General features: G+C 36.6%; 1 protein-coding gene across 1 annotated transcript in view; it reads left to right on the top strand.

The window, feature by feature from the left end:
- The window catches only part of USP53 (ubiquitin specific peptidase 53), a 61,483-nt gene that overhangs the window by 10,252 nt on the left and 28,651 nt on the right, over window positions 1-22,580 (top strand). Inside the window, exons 2-4 of the mRNA XM_047798587.1 lie at window positions 12,970-13,643; window positions 16,404-16,496; window positions 20,023-20,157. Coding sequence (XP_047654543.1) covers window positions 13,500-13,643; window positions 16,404-16,496; window positions 20,023-20,157 — 372 coding nt within the window. The 5' untranslated portion in view covers window positions 12,970-13,499. The remainder of the gene's footprint in view (window positions 1-12,969; window positions 13,644-16,403; window positions 16,497-20,022; window positions 20,158-22,580) is intronic.

The raw sequence follows: 22,580 nt of genomic DNA, 5'->3' as shown, positions 1-22,580 counted from the left end.
ATCTGGCATTGCCACAAACTACAGTGTAGGCTATAGATGTGGCACAGATCTTGTGTTGCTGTGGCAGTGGCATAGGCCAGTGGCTGCAGCTTTGATTCCAACCCTAGCCTGGGAACTTCCATATGCCACAGGTGCAGCCCAACAACAACAACAAAAAAACCCCAAAATCGTATGCTGTAAATTTCCTAATTTTTTAAGGTAATGGGCTTAAAATTTGGGGGAACAAAATGGGAGTTAGTATCTAGGGTAATAAAAGAAGCTCTGGAATCTTGCCTTTTGGGGTCACGTTATTACTGGTAAATCACTGATTTATAAGAAATAGCAGTAACTTTCTCCCCCACCCCCCAAAAAAACTCTTGGCACATTTTCAAGTAAAAATTTTAAATTTTAAATCATAAACTCGAAATAGTTGTGTAAGATAAAATTGTCAATCCTACTCAGACTCTTCCAATCAACTGAAGATGAGGGAACATGTCCCAACTTATTTTGCAAGGCCAGTTTTGCATTGATTTCAAAGGCAAATAAGAATGCTATAGCCAAAGAAATCAGTAGGCCAATATTGCTGATGAATATAGATGTAAAAATTCTCAAAATATTAGCAAACCAAATTCAATAGCACCTTAAAAGGATCATACGCCATGATCAAGTGGATTGATCCCTGCAACTTAAGGATGACTCAAAAATTTTAAATCAATAAATTTGATATACCACATTAATAGAAGGAATGTTAAAAATCATGTGTGTATCTCAGTAGATGCAAAAAAAGCATTTAACAGAATTCAACTTACTTTCACTCTAAAATTCTTAATAAAGTGATCATAGAGGGAAGATACCTCAGTATAATAAAGGCCATATTTGCAAGCCCACAACTAATATCCTCAACTCTGAAAAGTCCACATCTCTTCCTCTAAGATCAGGAAAAGACAAGGTGCCCCCTCTTTCCATTCTTATTCGACATAGTACCGGAAGACATAGACAGTGTAATTAGTCAAGAAAAAGAAATAAAGAGCATCTCTATCACAAAGGAGTAAGTAAAAGTTTCTCTGTTTACAGATAATAATCTTATATATTGAAAACTCTTAAAAACAACCAAAAAACTTTAGGAACTAATAAATAAACTCAGTAAAATTGAAGCATACAAAAATCAACATACAAAAATCAGTTGCATTTCTATACACTAACAACAAACTATCTGAAAAAAAAAAACCTAAAACAGCCCCATTTACAATAGCATCAAAAACAATAAAATACCTAAGAAATTTAATCAAAGAAGTGAAAGATCTGAAAACTTTTAAGATATTGATGAAAGAAATTAAAGGCTCATAAATAAATGAATATGGGGTACTGGAAATGTACCCCATATTCATGGATTGGCAGAATTAATATTGTCTATAGTACTAAAAACTGTATATGAATTCAGTGCAATTCCTATAAAAGTTCCCATGACATTTTTCACAGAAAGAGAAAAAGCAATTCTAAAATTTTTATGGAACCACAAAAGACCCAATGCTAGCCTAAGAAAAAACAACAAAGCTGGAGGCATCATACTTCCTGATTTCAAACTGTGTTACAAAGCTATAGTAATAAAAACAGTATGGTGGTAGAGGGAGTGGCCAAGATGCAGTGTAGGAAGATGCTGAACTCACCTCCTCCCACAATCATGCAGAAATTATAGCTAATGACAGAAGTGAGAAGAACCAGAAAATTATCAGAAAAGACCTTCTACATGTAAAGAGATACACCAGATAGGAGATACAGGAGGGTGGATATGTGATATCATCAAGACCCATATCTCCAGGTGGGATACCCACAAACAGGAGGATAATTATAATTGCAGAGGTTCATCCTAAGGACTGAGTGGTCTAAATCCCACATCAAGCCCCCCAGCCTTGGGGTCCTTCACTGGGAGGATGAGCCCTAGGAACATTCAGTATTGAAGGCCAGTAAGGCTTATTTTCTGGAGAGCCAGAGAGTTGTGGGAAATAGAAACAGGTGCACACATAATCTCATATGCTCTGGGACCTGGGGCAGAGCAGTAATTTAAAAGAAGCCTGGGTCAGGTTGACCTTCTGATCTTAGAGATTCTCTTGAAGAGGCAGAAGATGGGACTCACCCTAGGGACTTGGACACTGGTGGCACCCATATTTGGGGGCTCGTTCTACCACATGGACACTGGTACTGGTAAGCACCATTTTTGCACACTTTTCTCTAACTTATTAGCTCTAGGACCCAGCCAGGCCTACCAGCCTGTCAACACAAGTACTGGGATGCCTCAGACCAGGCAGTTCAGCTTCACCCACCATCATGACCAAGACCCCATGAGCCCACAGCCACTCTAGGACCTGGACTCACACATCAGGACTGGGGCACTAGCCCTAGGACCCAGCAATCAGAGACCTTGGGACATGGCTCCACCTACAAGTGGGCCAGCACTAACCCTGGGATCCCTTGGGCCTCAGTACCACCTAGCGGCAGGCCAAAACACTAGCTCAAGGAACCCCCTGCAACCTGGCTTCACTCACCAGTAGGGCAGTACTAGTCCCCAGGCTCATCCTCACCAGTGGGCAGGCACCAGGCCTGGGAACCCCTGGTCCCTGAGCCTAACCATCTGCAGACAGCAGCCTCAGGATCAACACATTCTCTAAGCCAGCCACCCCAGGATCTGGCCCACCCACCAGTGGTCCACCCCAGCTTTGGGCTACACCAAACCCCATGGCTGGCTGTGTCAGGAGCAGCCCCATTCACCAGCGTGCCAACACCAGTGCCAGATCCCCAGGATCTTATAACCAGAGACCCAAGAATCTGTCTCTACCCACCAGTGATCGTGAACTAGCTTAGGAGCTCTTGGGTCCTGGCCCTACCCACTGGCAAGTTGCCACCAGATTGGAAACAACTTGGATGACTCAGCCAGGCACCCTAGGTTCCAGCTTCACTAACAGCTTTGGGACACCATGAGCCCTGCAGCAGCTGTGTAGGAATTAGTCCCATGTACCAAACAACTGATTCTAGATCCAGGACCCCCATTCTTATAATCACCCACTCTAAAACCTGGCTTTGCCCACTCATTGGCCAGCACTAGTTCCTGGACCCCCTGAGGCCCACCCAGCAGTGTCCAGTAGTTTCCACACAAGACAGGGCCTGACACTGGAATGGCACACATCCCTGTTCCCTTCAGCAGTCAGTCTGCTACAACAGAAGAACCCATGCAACCCACATAGAGGGCATTCCTAGAGTATAGAGCTGTGATGACAAGAGGGCAGTGCGCTATCGGGATGCATAGGACATAATCTACAAAAGGCCATTTCTCCAAGATTAGTATGTAACCAGTCTACAAAATACCTGAAATGGGTATAGGCAATCTACCAGGTTAAAAGTTCAAGATAATGATTGTAATGATGTTCAGAGAACTCAGGAGAAGAATAGGTGAGAACAGTGAGAAATTTAATAAAGTATAAGAATATATAAAGTAGACTAAAACAGTTTAAGAATATTATAATTGAAATAATACATTAGAAGGAACAGTCGGTTAGCTGATACAGGAAGCAGATCAGTGAGCTGGAAGAAAGTAGTGGAAGTCATTGAAGCTGAACACCAAAAAAGAATAAAGAATAAGAAGAAATGACATCTCTGGGACATCAGCTGTGCTAACATTTTCATATAGGAGTCTCAGAAGGATAAGTGAGAAAAGGACAGAGAACATATTTGAAGATGTAATAGCAGAAAACTAGCCTAACCTGGAAAAAGTAACAGGAACTGAGGTCCAGCAAGCACAGAGTCCCAAACAATATCAACCCAAAGAACAAGTCAAGACACATTGTAATTAAAATGGCAGAAATTCAAGGTAGTAAGAGAAAAGCAACAAGTAACATACAAGGGAACTCCCATGTAACTATCAGCTGACTTTGCAGCAGAAAGTGAGGGACAGGAAGGCTTTGTGTGATATATTTAAAGTGATAAAATGGAAAAACTGCAACTAAGACTGCCTGGCAAAGCTGTAATTTAGATTTGATAGGGTGATCAAAAGTGTTACATACTAGTGAAAGCTAAATGAGCTCAGCACTACCAGGTAGTTTTATAAGAAATATTGACGGGAAAGAAAAAGCTCTAAGAAACATAAAAATTATGAAAGGAAAAAAATCTCATTGGTAAAGAAAAATATACAGTAGAGGTGGTAAAGCAGCCAAGTCTAGAGCTAGTAGGAAGGTTAAGACAAAAATAGTAAAATCATTTGTATCTGCATAAGTAGTTAGATACAGAAAACAAAAATCTGTTAAAATAAGTAAATGTAGCAAAACAGTAAAAATGCTGTGTAGTTAAAACATGTTTGAACTTGAGATCAGCAACTTAAACAAATGACAGATAGGTAGGTAGATAGATAGAAATAAATTGCTATATATAAACCTCATGGGAACCACAAACCAAAATCTGTAAGAGATACATATACTAAGAAAGAAAAGAATCCAAGCATAACACTAAAGATGGTCATCAAGTCACGAGGACAGAGAAAAAAAGAACAGAAAAGAAACACAAAAAAAAACCTGAAAACAATTATCAAAATGGCAGTAAGTGCATATCTAGGAATAATTTCTTTAGCTGAACAAAATGCTCCAGTCAAAACTGGAGTATGCTGAATGGAAAACAAGACCCGTACATATACTGCCTATAATAAGACTTGCTTCAGTTTAAAGACATATATGCAGACTAAAAGTGAGAAGATAGAGAAAAGATGTTCCATGGAAATAAAACCTGGGGTAGCAATATATATATATATATATATATATATATATATATATGAGACAAAATAGACTTTATAACAAGAGACAAGGACATTACATAATGATTAAGAGATTAATATGAAAAGAGTATATAATAATCATAAATAAATATATGTGAACCCAACGTAGGAGCATCTAAATACATAAAGCAAATGTGAACAGAGATAAGAGAGGAAATTCACAGTAACTCAATAATAGTAGGGGTCTTTAACACCATGCTTGCATCAATGGAAAGATTATCCAGACAGAAAATCAATAAATACTAGCCTTAAATGACACGTTAACCCAAATGAACTATCTCCTCCCAACCCCCATATATATATAAACACACACACAGTTATATATATCTGTGTGTGTGTGTCTATGTATGAAACATTTCATCCAAAAGCAGCAGAGTATGCATTCTTTTAAAGGACACATGGAACATTCCCCTAGATCACATGCTAGGACACGAAACAAGTCTTAGTAAATTTAGGATAATTAAAATATCAAGCATCTTTTCTGACCATAATGCTGTGAGACTAGAAATCAATTATAAGAAAAAAACCCTGAAAAAACCTCATATATGTGGAGACTAAACAGTGTGTCACTAAACAACCAATGGATTACTGAAGAAATCAAAGAAGAAATAAAAAATACCATAAAAATGAAACATGATGATCCAAAAATACCCCAAATCCATGGAATTCACCAAAAGCAGTTCTAAGAGGGAAGTTTATAGCAATACAAACCTATCTTGGGAAATAAGAAAAATCTCAAATAACCTAACCTTACATCTAAAACTAGAAAACACCCCCTCTTAAAAAAAATTAGTAGAAATAAATAAATCATAAAGACTGGAGGAGAAATAAATGAAATAAAGACTAAAAAAAATAGCAAAGATTAAGAGCTTTTTTTTTTGTCTTTGTCTTTTTGCCTTTTTCTTGGGCCACTCCCACAGCATATGGAGGTCCCCAGGCTAGGGGTCTAATCGGAGCCGTAGCCGCCAGCCTATGCCAGAGCCACAGCAACGCAGGATCTGAGCCACGTCTGCAACCTACACCACAGCTCATGGCAACGCCGGATCGTTAACCCACTGAACAAGGGCAGGGATCGAACCCGCAACCTCATGGTTCCTAGTCGGATTCATCAACCACTGTGCCACAACGGGAACTCCAAGAGCTTATATTTTGAAAAGATAAATAAAATTGATAAACCTATAAACAAATTCATCCAAAAAAAAAAGGACCCAAACCAATAAAATCAGAAATGAAAGATAAGTTACATTTGACACCCTGAAATACAAAAGATCATACAAGATTACTGTTAGCAATATATACTAATAAATGGGCAACCCAGAAGAAATGGACAAATTCCTAAAAATATGCCATCTTCCAAGACTGAACTAGGAAGAAACAGAAAATGTGAATAGGTAATTGCTAGTAATAAAATTGGATCCATAATAAAAACAACTTCCAAAAAGCAAAAATCCAGGACTAGATCACTTCACAGGGAAATTCTACCAAACATTTAGGGAAGAGTTAATATCTTACCCTTCCCAAATAATTAAAAAAAAATTCCAGAAGTAGGAATGCCTCCAAACAAACACAAGGACCAACATCACTGAAGAACATAGAAGCAAAATCGCAAAACAAAATATTAGCAAACTGATTTCAAAAATATGTTAAAAGGATCATTGCTGTGATCAATTGGGATTCGTCCCAGGGATGCAGGGATTTTTCAGTATCTGTGGTTCAATCATCGTGATATTTCTTGTTAACAAATTGAGGAATAAAAATCATGTTCATCACAATAGATGGGGAAAAACCTTTGGACAGAATTCAGAATCGATTTATGATAAAAATCATCATAAATGATGATTTTTAAGGAATATACATGATGATTTTAAGGAATATACATCATTGTAAAAACCACTGTATATGATAATCTGTAAGCCCACAGCAAACATCACACTTAAACAGTGAAAAGCTAAAAGCTTTTCCTCCAAGATCAGGAATAAGATAAGAATGCCTACTCTCACCACTTAAATTCAATATAGTATTGGCAGCCCTAGCTGCCGCAGTCAGATGAGAGAAAGAAATAAAAGGACTCCAAAGTAGAAAGGAAGAAATAAAACAGTTTTTTTTTAAGTGCTTTGTTAAAATGCTTTTGTTTTCTGAAATCTTAAAAAAAGATACAAAATATTTTTAAGTAAATGCAAAAAGAATTCTTAGTTAACTATAATCTGAGGAATCAGAGATTCTGAAAACAGGATTGGAATGAAGAGTGGAACAATAAAAGTATAAAAGTAGCATTACGGTAGTGACACACCAAAGGTGGGAGCAGTGTTTCCAGTTACAATGAACAGGGGAAATTGCTGAGAGTCCTACAGATAATTTACCTTCATTACTAACTGGATAGGTTAGATCTGAATATGGAGGTAGAGGGTTCTTTGCAGAGAGAACTGTTTGCAGATAACATATTATTCATAGAAAATCCTCAAGAGGCCACCAAGAGGCCTCTAGAACTCATTACTGTGTTCATTAAAGTTGCAGGTTACAAAATTTGTATACAGGAATTTGCTGCATTTTTATATATGTAAGCAGTGACCTGTCAGAGAAATTAAGTTAAGGAATCTATATGCACTGTATGTTTATATGTATGTGTGTGGGTATAACTGAATCACTGTGCTGTATACCTGAAACTGACATGGTATTATAAATTAAGTATACTTCAATAAAAAAAGAAAACAATCCCATTTACAGTTGCATCAAAAAGAATAACATACCTAGGAATAGATCTAACTATGGAGGTAGAAGACCTGTATTCAGAAAACCATAAGACACTGATGAAAGAAATTGAAGACAGAACAAAAGATATATCTTGTTCATGGATTGGAAGAATTAATATTGTTAAAATGATTCTACTACCCAAGACAATATACAGATTCAATGCAATCCCTTTAAACTAGAACAAATAATTTTAAAATTTGTGTGGGAAACTGAATAACCAAAACATTATTGAGAAAGAACAAAGCTGGAGGTATCATGTTGCCTGACTTCAAACTATACTACAAAGCTACAGTCATCCAAACAATGTGATGCTAGCAGAAAAACAGGTACTGAGATCAGTAGAATAGAATAGAGAGCCCAGAAATGAACCTACACTTAATAGGGCAATTAATCTACAACAATGTTGGCAAGAATATATAATAGAGAAGAGACAACCTCTTTAATAAACAGTACTGAGAAAACTGGGTGGCTACATATGAAAGAAATGAACTTTTCTCTCATACCATGTACAAGAATAAACTCAAAATGGGTTAAAAAATTAAATATAAGACCTGAGACCATAAATATTCTGGAGGAAAACATAGGCAATACTTTCTCTGACATCAGTCTTAGTAAAAAAATATTTTGGATAGCTCCTCAGGCAGGGCAAACAAAAGTAAAAATAAACAAATGGTACTACATCACACTAAGAAGCTTCTGCACAGTGAAGGAAACTATCAATGAAAGGAAGCGGTCACCTCCTGAATGGGAGAAGATATTTGCAAACAGTATATCTGATAGGGTATTCATATCAAAAATATAAGCTCTCATACAATACAACATAAAAAAACCTAATTTAATAATTGGCATTTTTCTAAAGAAGATATACAGATGACCAACAGGTACATGAGAAGATAATCAGCATCACTAATCATCAGGGGAATGCAAATCAAAACCACAATCAGATATCGCCTCATATCTGTCGTAATGGCTGTCATTCAAAAAGACAACAAGTTACAGGGGTTGGCCATGATGTAGAGTAAAGGGAAGCCTCATGCACCATTGGTGGGGATGTAAGTTGGTGAAGTCACTATGTGAAATAGAATGGAAGTTCCTGTTGTGGTGCAGCGGAAATGACTCCAACTAGTCTCCATGAGGATGCAGGTTTGATCCCTGGCCTCACTCAGTGGGTAGGTGATCTGGCTTTGCTGTGAGCTGTGGTGTAGATTGCAGATGTGGCTCAGATCTTGCATTGCTGTAGCTGTGATGTAGGCCAGCAGTGTAGCTCCAATACAACCTCTAGCCCAGTGGGTGGGTGTGGCCCTAAAAAAGGCAAAACAAACAAACAAAAAAACAGAATGGAGATGTCTCAAATAATTAAAAATAGAATTTCCACTCCTGAGTATCTGTAAGAAGAAAACAAAAGCACTAATTTGAAAAGGTATCCATATCTCTGTGTTCATTGTGGTATTATTCACAATAGGCAAAATATGGAACCAGCCCAAGTGTCCATCAGAGATGAATGAATAATGATGAGAAGTATATACACAATAGAATATTACTCAGCCATAAAAAATGAAGTCTTGTCATTTGTGGTAACTTGGGTGGACCTAGAGAGTATGATGCTAAGTGAAATAAACCAGACATAAACAAATACTACATCATTTCATTTTTATGTGGAATCTAAAAAACAAAACAATCGAACAAAATAAAACAGTTACAGAGAATGAACAGATGGTTGCTAGAAGACAAGGGGTTGTGAAGAGGAGAGAAATAGGGGAGGGAGCTTAAAAGGTACATACTTCCAGCTCCTTAATAAATGTGTCGTGATTGTGAAATGTACAATGTGGGGAACACAGTCAAGTAAGGAATATCTGACTTATTGTGGTGATCATTTTCAAATTGTAGGAAAAAGTTACTGTGTTGTATAAAAAAAAAACTAACAATGTTTGTTTTACTTCAAAAACAAAAACATACAAACTCATAGAAAAGGAGATCAGATTTGTGCTAACCATAGATTGGAGGGAGCAGGGGCGATGAGGGAAGGGGGAAATGGACGAAGGTTGTCAAAAGTTACAAATTTCCTTATTATAAATAAGAACTAGGGATGTATTATACAAGATAAATGTATTAACACTGCTGTATGTTATATATGAAAATTGTTAGGAGAGTAAATCCTAAGAATTCTCATGGCATGGAAAAAAAGTTTTTTTCAAGTTCACCAAACTTAGTGTGGTAGTCACATCTTAATATGTGTAGGTCAGATCATTATGGTTCACACCTTAAACTTACACAGTGCTGTGTCAGTTATATCTCAATAAAACTGGAAGGGGAAAAAAAAAAGAATCTTGAGTACCCTTTAGCTACCACTTTCTGCCCCTACCCTCACCCATTTTCTCTAGGTACCCCCCACCCCGGCCCCCGCCTCTTAACCAGCCTAAGCAACCACTAATCTACTGTCTTTCTCTGGACTTTTCTGTTTTGGACATTTTGTACAATTGGAATCATAATATATAGTCTTTAGTGGGACTGACTTCCTTCACTAATCAAAATGTTTTCAGTGTTCATATTGTGTAGCATGTATATATTTACTTCTTTTCTTTCTTTTTACAACCTCTCTTGTAAAGATGATATAAACTTAACAGTGTGGATATAGTATAGTACCGTAAATGCATTTTCTCTTCCTGATGATTTTTCTTCTTTTTTTTTTCTTTTTCTTTCTGTGGCATATGGAAGTTCCCAGGCTAGAGAGGCTAGGGGTTGTTGAAATGAAGCTGCAGCTGCTGGCCTACACCATAGCCACAGCAAGGCAAGATCCAAGCTGTATCTGCGAGCTATGCCACAACTCACAACAACACTGGATCCTTAACCCACTGAGTGAGGCCAGGGATCAAACTTGCATCCTTCTGGATACTACTCAGATTCATTTCTGCTGAGCCATGACGGGAACTCCTGTGTGTCTTACCTTTTTGAAAAGGTTTAGAATTTCTACTTTTCTATATGTTTAATGCTTTTAGGAGAATTTCCTGACCTGAACTTAATGTTTGTTAGAATAACCTTTTCCTTCTATTCATTTTGGTAGTTAACTCATCATTTATTTCATTAGTTTCTAAAAAACATTCAATTGGTAGCTATTAAGTTTATTTTATTTTATTTTGGCACATAGGTGAGTCACAATGCTGTGTTAGTGTCAGGTGTAGAGCAAAGTGAATCAGCCATACATGTATATTAAGTTTATTTAAAATTGTTTGTTCCCTTTGGTCTCTTCATTCTTTTTCCTACAGGGTAGATTATTCAGTTGTTGTCTTTCTTTCATAATGCTCAATCTGCAAGAGTTTAGTTATTTGTTTCCTGGGGGGACCAAATTATAAGCTAGTGATAGTTACATGAGAAGAAGAATGAAAACACTAGGCTCTAATATCCGATTCTTCCATGTATCTGATTCTTCCTATTTCAGAGAGCAGAGGTAGGGACGGATGTAAGGGCTTGTTTTAGAGTGATAAGGCTAGAGAGTTGATTGCAAAAAGAACTTCCTATTGTTCTGCCTTGAGACATGATCTTCTCCAGATCCTCTATTCTGTTCATGGAGTAGGGTGAGGATAGAACACTCAGGGGCCTTGCAGGCATCTTGTTGCAGTTTCCCAAACTGGCTGTGCTCTGATGCTCCCTTACCCCTCCAGATGGCACTGGTATGGCAGCAGAACTTTCCTGTTTCATTACATAGTGTGGGGTGGGAATTCTCTACCCAGAGCAAAGTGATTAATAGAACCAGGTCACAACTAGAAAGATCTTTCCCAGTGTGTAACACTTGACCCTCTCTGTCTCTTGGCTGCTGTTTCCCTCCCACTCTATAGGCCAGATACTTTGGGGGTCCCTTATGTTTCCTCCTGTATTTCCTTAGACTACCTGTTGCTTTTGTATAATCTCCAGAGTTGGGTTGGAGGAAGAAAACCAGGAGTGCATATTAGTTTGACATCTTATCTTGCACAGGAACAGAAGCCATGGTATTTTAAAATTATCTGTTTATGTCTGTGCCAATCACAATACCAAACTCAGTAGAGATTGTTTCATGTATCTTAGCACAGTTTCTGATATAGACCTGTTGCCTAGTTAAATGATTGTTGAAAAAATATCATTTCAAAGGATTCTTCCATTAAAAGTCCATGCTACCCATACAGAACTCTCTAATGTTGTAAAGTCATAACTACATTTATTAAGAATTTGTATGTGTGAAAGTTTATAGGATCATTTAGATCACTTTAGAGGAAGTTTCAATCTAGACTTGAAATAAAAAGAACAACTAACACAATATAGTTTTTTATAATTCTTTAAAAAACTGACCTATGTTAAGCAGAACTGTTATTGTTATCCCCATTTTATGGATAAAGCTATGAATCAGAGATGACAAGAACTTATCTAAGACCAAACAGCTAATGAGTGATGAGCTAGTATGTGGAGCTAGAAAAAAAAAAGCTGCCTGACTTTATATTCCGTAGCGTCTAATGCTTTCCTTCTTTATTCCTCAGTGCTTTGCTGTCGAGTGGGTATTTGGTCATTGGTATTGACCTGTCCTCTCATGTTTTTGTGCTGTGAAAATGAAACTCAACAACTTTCACCCAGAGTTTAAATTTAATGCCAAAGTCCTTAAACAGGGTTTTTGAGGTCTTACATGATCTCTCTTTCCCATCCTGCCTCTTCATCTTTTTTTTTCTTTGTTCACATTTCTTCTGCCGCTCTGGGCTTCTTATGACCCTTTCAACATGCCAGGCACACTGTTCACTCTGCTAGGAATGCCTTCCCCACGGTGGCATCTTTGTGCAAAGGTAACCTTCACAATTAGACTTTCCACCACTATCCTATTTAAAAGTGTAAATCAGGAGTTCCTGTCGTTTTTAATTAAGAAGTTGAACATTTGAAGTCTTTTAGCCAGGAGCATGTGTTCATGAATAATGTGGGAATTTGCTTTAATTCACTAAGATTTGTTCATCAATTTAATGTTTCTTCTAAGTTTTAATGCATGTCAGTTTGCATAAAAACTATTGACTTTCTTGGAGAAATGATATGATTCTGTGGAAACATAGATAACAATAGAGTCTTTGTAGATATATTTTAGTAAAAAGCAATATAGTATTGACAACAAAGTTAGTATTATTTGGAATACTACCTGAGATCTAATTTAATTCTAGTTTTCTCTAGAATACTTCCCCTATGAAACCATCATATAACCATTGAAATTTGAAGTAGGCAGTTACTGACATTACCTTGATGTTTTCTAAAAATTTGAATGATGAACTGTTTTTGTTTTTGTAGTTTAGAACATTATTCTAATCCTTTTATGATTAATATACAGTTTTAATTATGTTATTTAATATTTGTGTTCATAGAGTAGGAATTTTGTTGATTAGCCTTGACATTTATTTAAACATTTCTTTTCTTTCTTTGAGGTTACATTGATATGAAATATGGAGTCACCTTTAATAACTTCACCTGGAAAAGAGTCTTCTTTCTTTTTAAGAAAACATAAGGAAAACATGTGACCAAAGGAATCATACCATACACCAACTCTACATCTTTTTTTATCGTCTTTTTTTTTAAACCAAGACAAAAGGTTTAAATGTGTGCTTTAAAGAATATGATTTATTCGACATTATTTTTAGCAGTTTTTTAAAAATCTTTTTTTCATCTTAAACTGTACAACTCGTAAAATTTAACACAAAGATTTTTAAATCTTGAAGGCCTTGTTTAAAATAGCTTTCTTTTTTAGCTTTCAGAACTTCTGTGCTATATATCCTATTTTACTTGATAAAGTCCTCCACACTACAATATCAGGAGAGATATGGACTTGGAAACGTACGTTATTGTAATAGACTGCAGCAAATTTAAGTGGACCATTCAAGATATCATCCATTTTATTATCAGAAGTATCACATAAGTATATAATTCTTAGCTTTAATGCAAACAAAATTGCTTGAAAATGGCATGGGTAAAATTCTTACGGAAACCTGGTGGCAATCTTGGAAAAGCTTATCAACCCGGGAGTATGCTATCCCTTGCCCCTACCAAAGGCTTGTTGAATGAACCAGGACAAAACAGCTGCTTTCTTAATAGTGCTGTACAGGTGAGACCATAATTTCTTACTAAATTTTAAAAAGTGCCTTTCAGGATATTCTCTGCTTATTGCTTCTTTAATTTATAAATTAAGAATAAAGTTATTATTGACTGGAATGACTTTTTAATATCATTTTTAATAGTAGCAAAAATATTTTGACTGGGCATTTTGGTTTTTGTAATAAATGGAAATGGTTTTTTCCAACAGAATGACACATACCTTGGCTTAAAGTGTTTAGTAAATTAATAATGTTTCTAAAATATATAAATTTTTTAAAAATTAATCTCCTCCCACCCCTTTGTTTTTGTTTAAGAAATCCAGTAGATTTCCCATAGACAGGATAAAAAGACACAAACTGCTTGGATTAAAATAATGCAGAGTTTTTCATCTCAGTACTCAAGAGTTCCTTCATTCCCCTCACTGTGGCTTTAAAGCACCTCTGTAGAATCATAATTTGTTCACCATTGTTTCAGTTAAATTAATGGTTAATTCATTTTTCTTCAATCTTTGTTTAAATTCTTTGGATAAACAAATAATGTTTTGTTTTGTTTTTCTTTCTCTCTTTCTTTCTTTCTTTCTTTCTTTTTTGGCCACCCTGCAGCATATGGAGTTATTGGGTCAGGGATCAGATCCAAGCCGCAGTTGGGACCTAAGCTGCAGCTGCAACAGCGCCAGATCCCTAACCCACTTTGTTGGGCCAGGGATCAAACCTGTGCCCCTCCCCCAAAGATGCTGCCTATCCCATTGCATCACAGTGGAAACTCCAACAAATATGTTTTTTAATTCAGTTTTCTGCCTTAGAAAAATATCTTTTCTGATGTATGATAGTTTTTGTTGAACGTTTTCAGATGTTGAAGGAGCCTTTATCCTTCTGACCATTGGCTGTGTGGTACCTAGGATGAAGAAGATTTAGAATATTGGAACATCACTCTATTGACCCTAGAATATACTTTAAAAGATTTTACTTAGAATAAATAGCTTTTCACATATTTTATTTCTCTTGAATTTTTTCCTCCTGAAAACTGAGGGTAGAAAGAGGAATATTGCTTGATTAATTCATGATAAATGAACACATCTAAAATGTGTCAAGTGCTTAGACATCTGACTCACATTTGTGTTTTCAGTTGCCCTCTGAGTGGGACATGTGTCAAACTTGAAAGTGTTACAGCTCACTCAGAAGCAATTTCTTTTTTTTTTTTTTTGTCTTTTGTCTTTTTGTTGTTGTTGTTGTTGCTATTTCTTGGGCCGCTCCCGCGGCATATGGAGGTTCCCAGGCTAGGGGTTGATTCGGAGCTGTAGCCACCGGCCTACGCCAGAGCCATAGCAACGCGGGATCCGAGCCGCGTCTGCAACCTACACCACAGCTCATGGCAACGCCAGATCGTTAACCCACTGAGCAAGGGCAGGGACCGAACCCGCAACCTCATGGTTCCTAGTCGGATTCGTTAACCACTGTGCCATGACGGGAACTCCAGGATGACCTCTTTTAACATTTTTTGTAATACAGGTCTACTGCTGATAAATTTTCAGCTTTTATGGGTCTGAAAAAAAAAATTTCTATTTTACCTTTGTTTCTGAAAGTTATTTTCACTCTTTAAAGAAGTCTAGGTTGACAGTTTTTATCTTTCAACACTTTAAAGATTTTATTCCTCTGTCTTCTAGCCTGCATTATTATTTCTAATGAAAAAACTACTGTCATTCTTATCTTTGTTCCACTCTTTGTAATGTGCCTCTTTTCTGTGGCTGCTTTTAAGATTTTCTCTTTTTTATTGGTTTAAAGTAATCTGATTCTAAAGTGGCTTGATATAGTTTTCTTTATTTGTGATAAATAAGTGGGTCCTATTTATTATGTATTATGCTTTTTTTAAAATAAAATGTCTATCAAAGGGAAATTCTGAAATAGCTTTTAGCTATTGAGTAATTAGAAACATAGGAAAATTTAAATTGCTTGTTTTTATTAACCTCTGTTTTCATTTGGGAGAAATGTGAGATGGTGAATGCATTTTCCTAGATTATTTGAGAAATGACCAAAAGATATAGGGAAACTTGAAGATCTTACTTGTCTCTTATAATAGCATTTACAGCAACAAAGAGCAGCTTGCATTCCATGTATGCCAATTATGTACTGGGCACTGCTGTAAATACTTTACATATTATTACATATACATATTTAATCCTTATAAGAACTATAAAGCCGTTACAGTTATCCCCATTGTATAGATTTTAGATTTTTCTAGAATGATTTTAAGTAAGGGATTGATTTATGTAAACAATTCCTGTTGTCTTTGCTTATTTTGTTTCTGTATTTTAGTAGTAAATGATGAATGGATAATTGCAGCACATATATTGAGGTTATTCTTTGAAAGCTGTTTTGTGTTATGCTGTACCCCCATTACTACACACATGCCTCCTTTACCATTCTGTGTACAGTGACCACACATGCCTCTACCTTTTTTCTTGTCACTACATACTGACGCTTATTTTTTACACCCTGACTTTCAACTGCCATTATATTTCCTTCCTAAATTTTAGTTCATTCCAAGTATTATAATCACATCCTCTTTCAAGTCTTTGCCAAGTCTTCTCTTTACGATCCTATTGTTTCCTGTTCATATAAAATCCTTAACTGAGGAGTTTTTTTTTTTTTCTTGTTCTATGCCTGTCATGGTTTTTACATGTGAATCAGTAGTTTTAAAAATGTTTAAAAATATGTATCACAGTGAGATAAATATTATTGTATATCTTTCTTCACATCTCACTATTTTTTAGGTTTTATGGCAATTAGATATATTCCGAAGAAGCTTGCGTGTTCTTACGGGGCATGTTTGTCAGGGAGATGCCTGCATATTTTGTGCACTGAAGGTAACCTTTTAATAGTTTTGAGAAATTGCTACTGTTTCCTTAATAATTTAATTTTATGTGATAGTTTTGTTTGTTTGACATATTTGGTTAGTTTCTCTGTAATTAAAGTTATTGTCAAGTGATTACAGTTTTGAAGATGAATTCTTAATGTGTGTCTTATTCAGGTTTATGTTTCCATTTTTCTATAATGACAATTTAAATTAATATTCTAAATAGAATAACAGTGTTAAGGACATTACATTTTTCATTATTTTGAAATAATCCTTTATTCACTTTTTGCAAATTTTTTTTTTTAATTACTACTAAATTCTGGCCAGTGCTGTAGTTACAAAACCCGTGTTGTTATGGACCCTATGTTCTTGTGCAGGAGAAGAAAATAAGTAAACAAAATATATAGTATGTTAGGTAATAATAATTGTAGAGGAAGAAATACAAATCCGGGAAAGGGAATAGAGAATGTTGAGTGGCCAGGAAAGCCTCAGTGAGAAAGTGAGATTTAAATGACAACCTGAAAAAAATAAATAAATAAAATAAATAAATAAATAAATAAATAAATAAATGACAACCTGGAAGAGATGACAGAGTAGACCAGAGCCTTCCAGGCAAGCAGGGACACAGCAACTGCGAAGGCCCTGAGACAGGGTGTTGGGGTGTGCATGACATATTGAAGGAAACCTGAGTGATGGCAGAAGCTTTGTGAGCAAAGGAGACAGTAATAGGTGATGAGCTCTGATTCTTTCTGTTAGGGTGGTCATTCATCAAAGTGAGTTGCCATGCTGTAAGGGAGGCAACCTTGTCACAGCTACAGCAAAAGTCTCAGCCAACAAGCAGCACCAGCAACCAATACTGTTGCTCTAGACATTAGCGAGCAACTGTCAGGTGATTCCAGGTGCCAGCATTCAGACTGTTCTGAATGACTACAAGTGAAGCAGAATTGAGCTGTTCTCACCCAAACTGCAGATCTGTGATCAAAGTAAATGTTATTTTTATTAACTAAGATTTGAGGTGGTTTTGTTATATAGAGTAATAAATAACTGGAATAGGAGTCCAGATTGCATGTGGTCTTCCAGGGCTTTGTGAGGACCTTGATTTTTCTTTTTTCTCAAGTTGTGGCATTGTTTTGAGTGGAGGAGTGATATAACCTTTATTAATTAGATACAATATTTGGATTAGAGCTCTTTGACTGCTCAGATGAGAATAAATGGACTAGGGATAAAGGGAGTTCAGTATATTAACAACTCATTTATGTCATTGGAAGATTCGCTCAATAATTTAGATTTAATATATTTCAGAAATGAACGTTTCAGTCTTTTCACATTCTTGAATATTTTTATCACACACATACATAATACAGGAAAATAAAAGGCCATTTTCATGCTTTATGTTGATTTATGTTCCTAAAAAAGCTATTTGAATAAATCACTAAAGGAGGTAATTTTATATTCTCTTTTTGAGAACATGGCAAAATAGGGTTGATGAAGAACGAACTTAGATCAAATAGCAGTGTCACATGTAAATTTTGAATTTTTTGTCCAGTTGTAAAACTAGTTAAATTTCCTAGCCAGGTCTTCCCATAGCCTGACACATCACCTTCCTTCTCCTCCTACTTACATCCCCCGCCTCAAAACACATGGGCTCATGTACTCACACAGGCTACACACTAGCCACATTGTCCTTTTTTGCCTTTTCTCAGAGCTGTCTTTTATCTCTGAGTGTTTTCATTATTATTCCTCTTGTCTAGAATGGTTATCCTCCGGATGTCCTTGTGCTAACACCCGTATTTCCTTTATCCCTCTCCTCAAATGTTTTCCCATCAGTGAGACTTTCCCTGACTACCCTAGATAAAAGGTGAGCTCCCTCCCTCTCTCCTACCACCAGCATCCCTATCCCTATTACAGTATTTTTCTCTCTTGTATTTCTTTGTTTTTATCTATTGTACTTACTACATTCTGACATAATTATTTGCCTTTTCATCATTACTAAAAGTAGAACATGTGCTCCATGGGGTCAGGGTCTTTGTTTCTTGGTTTAAAACGTGCCTCGCATATACAAAGCAATTAAGAAATAGTTGAATGGCAATCTTGTGTAGGATTGATATCTTAAACATTACCTGGAAAAGTTGACTACCTAAATAAGAAATGACATGAAAGTTTTTTCACATTTGTAATTACAGCTAAAATTTTTATCATTGATACAATATATATCATTGATAAAATATATATCATTGACACCTTTTCTTAAAATTTCTTTCTTTTTTTTTTTGTCTTTTGTTGTTGTTGTGGTTGTTGCTATTTCTTGGGCCGCTCCCGCGGCATATGGAGGTTCCCAGGCTAGGGGTTGAATCGGAGCTGTAGCCACCGGCCTATGCCAGAGCCACAGCAACGCGGGATCCGAGCCGCGTCTGCGACCTACACCACAGCTCAGGGCAACGCTGGATCATTAACCCACTGAGCGAGGGCAGGGACCGAACCCGAAACGTCATGGTTCCTAGTCGGATTCGTTAAATTTTAAGGAGTTCCCGTCGTGGCGCAGTGGTTAACGAATCCGACTAGGAACCATGAGGTTGCGGGTTCAGTCCCTGCCCTTGCTCAGTGGGTTAACGATCCGGCGTTGCCAGTGAGCTGTGGTGTAGGTTGCAGACGTGGCTCGGATCCTGCGTTGCTGTGGCTCTGGCGTAGGCCGGTAGCTACAGCTCTGATTGGACCCCTAGCCTGGGAACCTCCATATGCCGCGGGAGCGGCCCTAGAAAAGGCAAAAAGACAAAACAAAACAAAAAAATTCTTGTTTATAAATTCAGTTTTCTTGCATCAGTGGAACAGATTCTTGAAATATTTCCAGGCCTACCAAATATTGATCTTAAAGGCATTTTTTTTTTTTTTTTTGAGATGATGTATCCCTGGAGCTAATGAACACAGAACTTAATATGACCAGTCCTTATTTGGTGGTTTATCACTGCAAACCTTATTTTTTCCCCACTTCCCCCATACCTAAGATGATTATCATAAAACTAGAACTTATTTAAACGTTTTTCTTGCTTAAATTCAGTAAAGAAAATAGAAGATGAGACTAACACCTATAATCACATATTCTTGAATGATTTTTCCTATTTCAAGACTATTGAGTTCCTACTAAGTTTTATTTGATTATATATTTTTGTGTAATACAATTTTAATTCCTGCTGTATACTTTAAGATTTAAAGCAATTTATTGCAAAGCTCTAACCAACTTTGATCACAGTCAACTGGGAAACAGTTTAAAAATGGGCCCCACCTCAGTGAGAATCTCTGAGGATGGGACCTGAGAATTTCACATATTTAATTGTTATGCACTAACATTTGATTTATAGGCTGGGGAAACTATGCCTACATATTACCGATGTAAATAACTTTTGTATGGAATTTTAGAGCAAAAGACTGTATTAGTTTCTGAGTGTAGAGTTTTGAGTTTGTGTTATAATGAAGTTACTCAAGTCTTTTTGTAGTTGTTGACATTAAACTTACTGGCTGATGTATTTGTTAATTCCCAGACAATATTTGCACAGTTTCAACACAGTCGAGAAAAAGCACTTCCCTCAGATAACATACGGCATGCTCTTGCAGAAAGCTTCAAAGATGAACAGCGATTTCAGCTTGGTCTTATGGATGATGCTGCAGAGTGCTTTGTAAGTATTTCGAATAATCCTTAAATCAGGATGGTAGTTTGTATTCCTTAAGTGATGTACCTTTTGAGAGAAATAAAACGTAAATTTATAACAATGTATCAGAACTGCTCAGTAGATTCTTATTTTACCTACACTTCAGAGCTCAGCTTAAGTCCATATGGTGTTTTATGTACTTTGGTTTTGATTATTTATGCTGCTATAATTTTTTTTTTGTCTTTTTGCCATTTCTTGGGCTGCTCCTGTGGCATATGGAGGTTCCCAAGCTAGGGTTCGAATTGGAGCCATAGCCGCCGGCCTACACCAGAGCCACAGCAACGCGGGATCCGAGCCGCGTCTGCAACCCACACCACAGCCCACGGCAATGCCAGATCCTTAACCCACTGAGGAAGGCCAAGGATTGAACCCACAACCTCATGGTTCCCAGTCGGATTCTTTAACCACTGAGCCACGACGGGAACTCCCTATGCTGCTATAATTTTTGAATTAAAATACTTAGATGTCACCTATATTTAAGATGTAGTGATTCTTAGTCTTGTATGTCTTCAGCAAACTATAAATTCTTTCATCAGAAACCCTTTTAAAGTTTTCCTTGCCACATTATTTCCCTGTCACCACTTCTTAGCTTGGGCCTCTACTGTCAGCATTACTGAATCTTCCTTACTAGTGTTCTTTCAGCCTATCTCCTTAGAGTCTATTTTTGGTTTGGTTTGGTTTTTTGGCTGCACTCCATGGCATGTGGAAGTTCCTGGTCCAGGGATTGAACTCATACCACAGCAGTGACAATACTGGATCCTTAACCCACTGAGCCACAAGAGAATTCCAAAGAGTTTTTTTGGGGGGTTTTTTTGTGTTTTTTTTTTGTTTGTTTTTTGTTTTTGTTTTTCATTTTACAGCTGCACTTATAGCATGTGGAAATTCCCAGCCTAGGGGTTGAATCAGAGCTGCAGCTGCTGGCCTTCGCCACAGCCATGGCAGCACTGAATCCAGGCCAAGTCTGCAACCTATACTATAGCTTGTGGCAACACTGATCGAGGACAGGGATGGACACTGCATCCTCACAGAAACAGCATTAAGACCTTAACTCACTGAGCCATAATGGGAATTATTAGAGTCTGTTTTTTAACAGCTACCAGATTAATATAATTTTCTTCAGATTAATGTTGGCTCTCCAAATATTTCTCGGATTCAAATCTGACTCACTTGTGACATTTAAGGATTTTTACATTTAAACTCCAATTTATCTTTTTGCTTCCTTCCTCAATTTTCCTTTCTAGTGAGATGATTGCATTCTGTTCCTCAAACATATCTTTTAAATTCCTGTTTTACAGCCTTGTTCAAGTTCCTGAAATATTCAAAATTTATCCAATCTATTATTTGTTACAGTTCAGTCTAAATCATGCCTACTAAATAATGCATAATCAAAATGCTCCATTTAGTTGTGCAAATTTCTAAAGAATTTATTTCTCTCTACAGAGTTCATTTGGCATTTATATGTTGTTATTTTTTTAGTGAGCATCTTGACTGTTTCCTTAGATAAAAGGAAAGCTCCTTGACTGGTGCACTGCTTAGCACACTTGCCATATTGACTAAAATGTGACAAAAACAGCACATATAGTCATGAAGTATGCTTTTCATATTTAGCATATAATTGATCCATTGCTTAAAATATAAATCTGTTTTGTACAATACTGAACTTTTATCATTTTACTTGCATTTAAATGAAATGTACTGTCCATTATGTAACCTTCATGGAATATCTAAAAATCCAGGCTTGAATAACCAAATGATTATAAATGTCCTGGGGCAGAGGAGGGGAAGTTAACTAGTAAAAGAATCCATTGGTTAAGTTTTAGTAAAAAAGGTAATTTGTTAAAGAAATAAATACTCCTTATTGATCTTTATTACAAACCCAAACTTTCATGAAGTTTGTCGCAGCGATTTTTTGCATTATGGTGTTAGTGCAGGTATCATAAGCCTTAATCATTGATATTTTGATTTAAGTTGTATAGACTGTTCAAATGATCCAAGCAAGATTTTGTTATTAATCGCTTTTTCTCAATGTGAGGACGTTGGGAACATAGGGAATTTTGTTTTCTAATAATAAATTCTAGATGTCAGCCACCATGAAATGATTATTTTAAATCTTATTTGTTTGGGTTTATTTTTTTTTAGTTGCACACATAGCATATAAGAGTTCCCAGGCCAGGGATCCAATCCGAGCCACAGCTGTGACCAGTACCACAGCTGCAGCAATGCCGGTTCTTTAACCCACAGCACTGAGCCAGGGATCAAACCTGCACCACCACAGAGACAATGCCAGGTCCTTAACCTACTGTGCCACAGTGGGATCTCCCAATTTAAAAAATCTTCATTAAAGTCACATGCTACATTATAGTGTTTGTTTTGCTAAAATATTTTTTTAT

The sequence above is a fragment of the Phacochoerus africanus genome, chromosome 10, assembly GCF_016906955.1.
Source record: "Phacochoerus africanus isolate WHEZ1 chromosome 10, ROS_Pafr_v1, whole genome shotgun sequence".
Classification (NCBI taxonomy): domain Eukaryota; kingdom Metazoa; phylum Chordata; class Mammalia; order Artiodactyla; family Suidae; genus Phacochoerus; species Phacochoerus africanus.
This window is presented reverse-complemented; position numbering and strand designations above follow the sequence as displayed.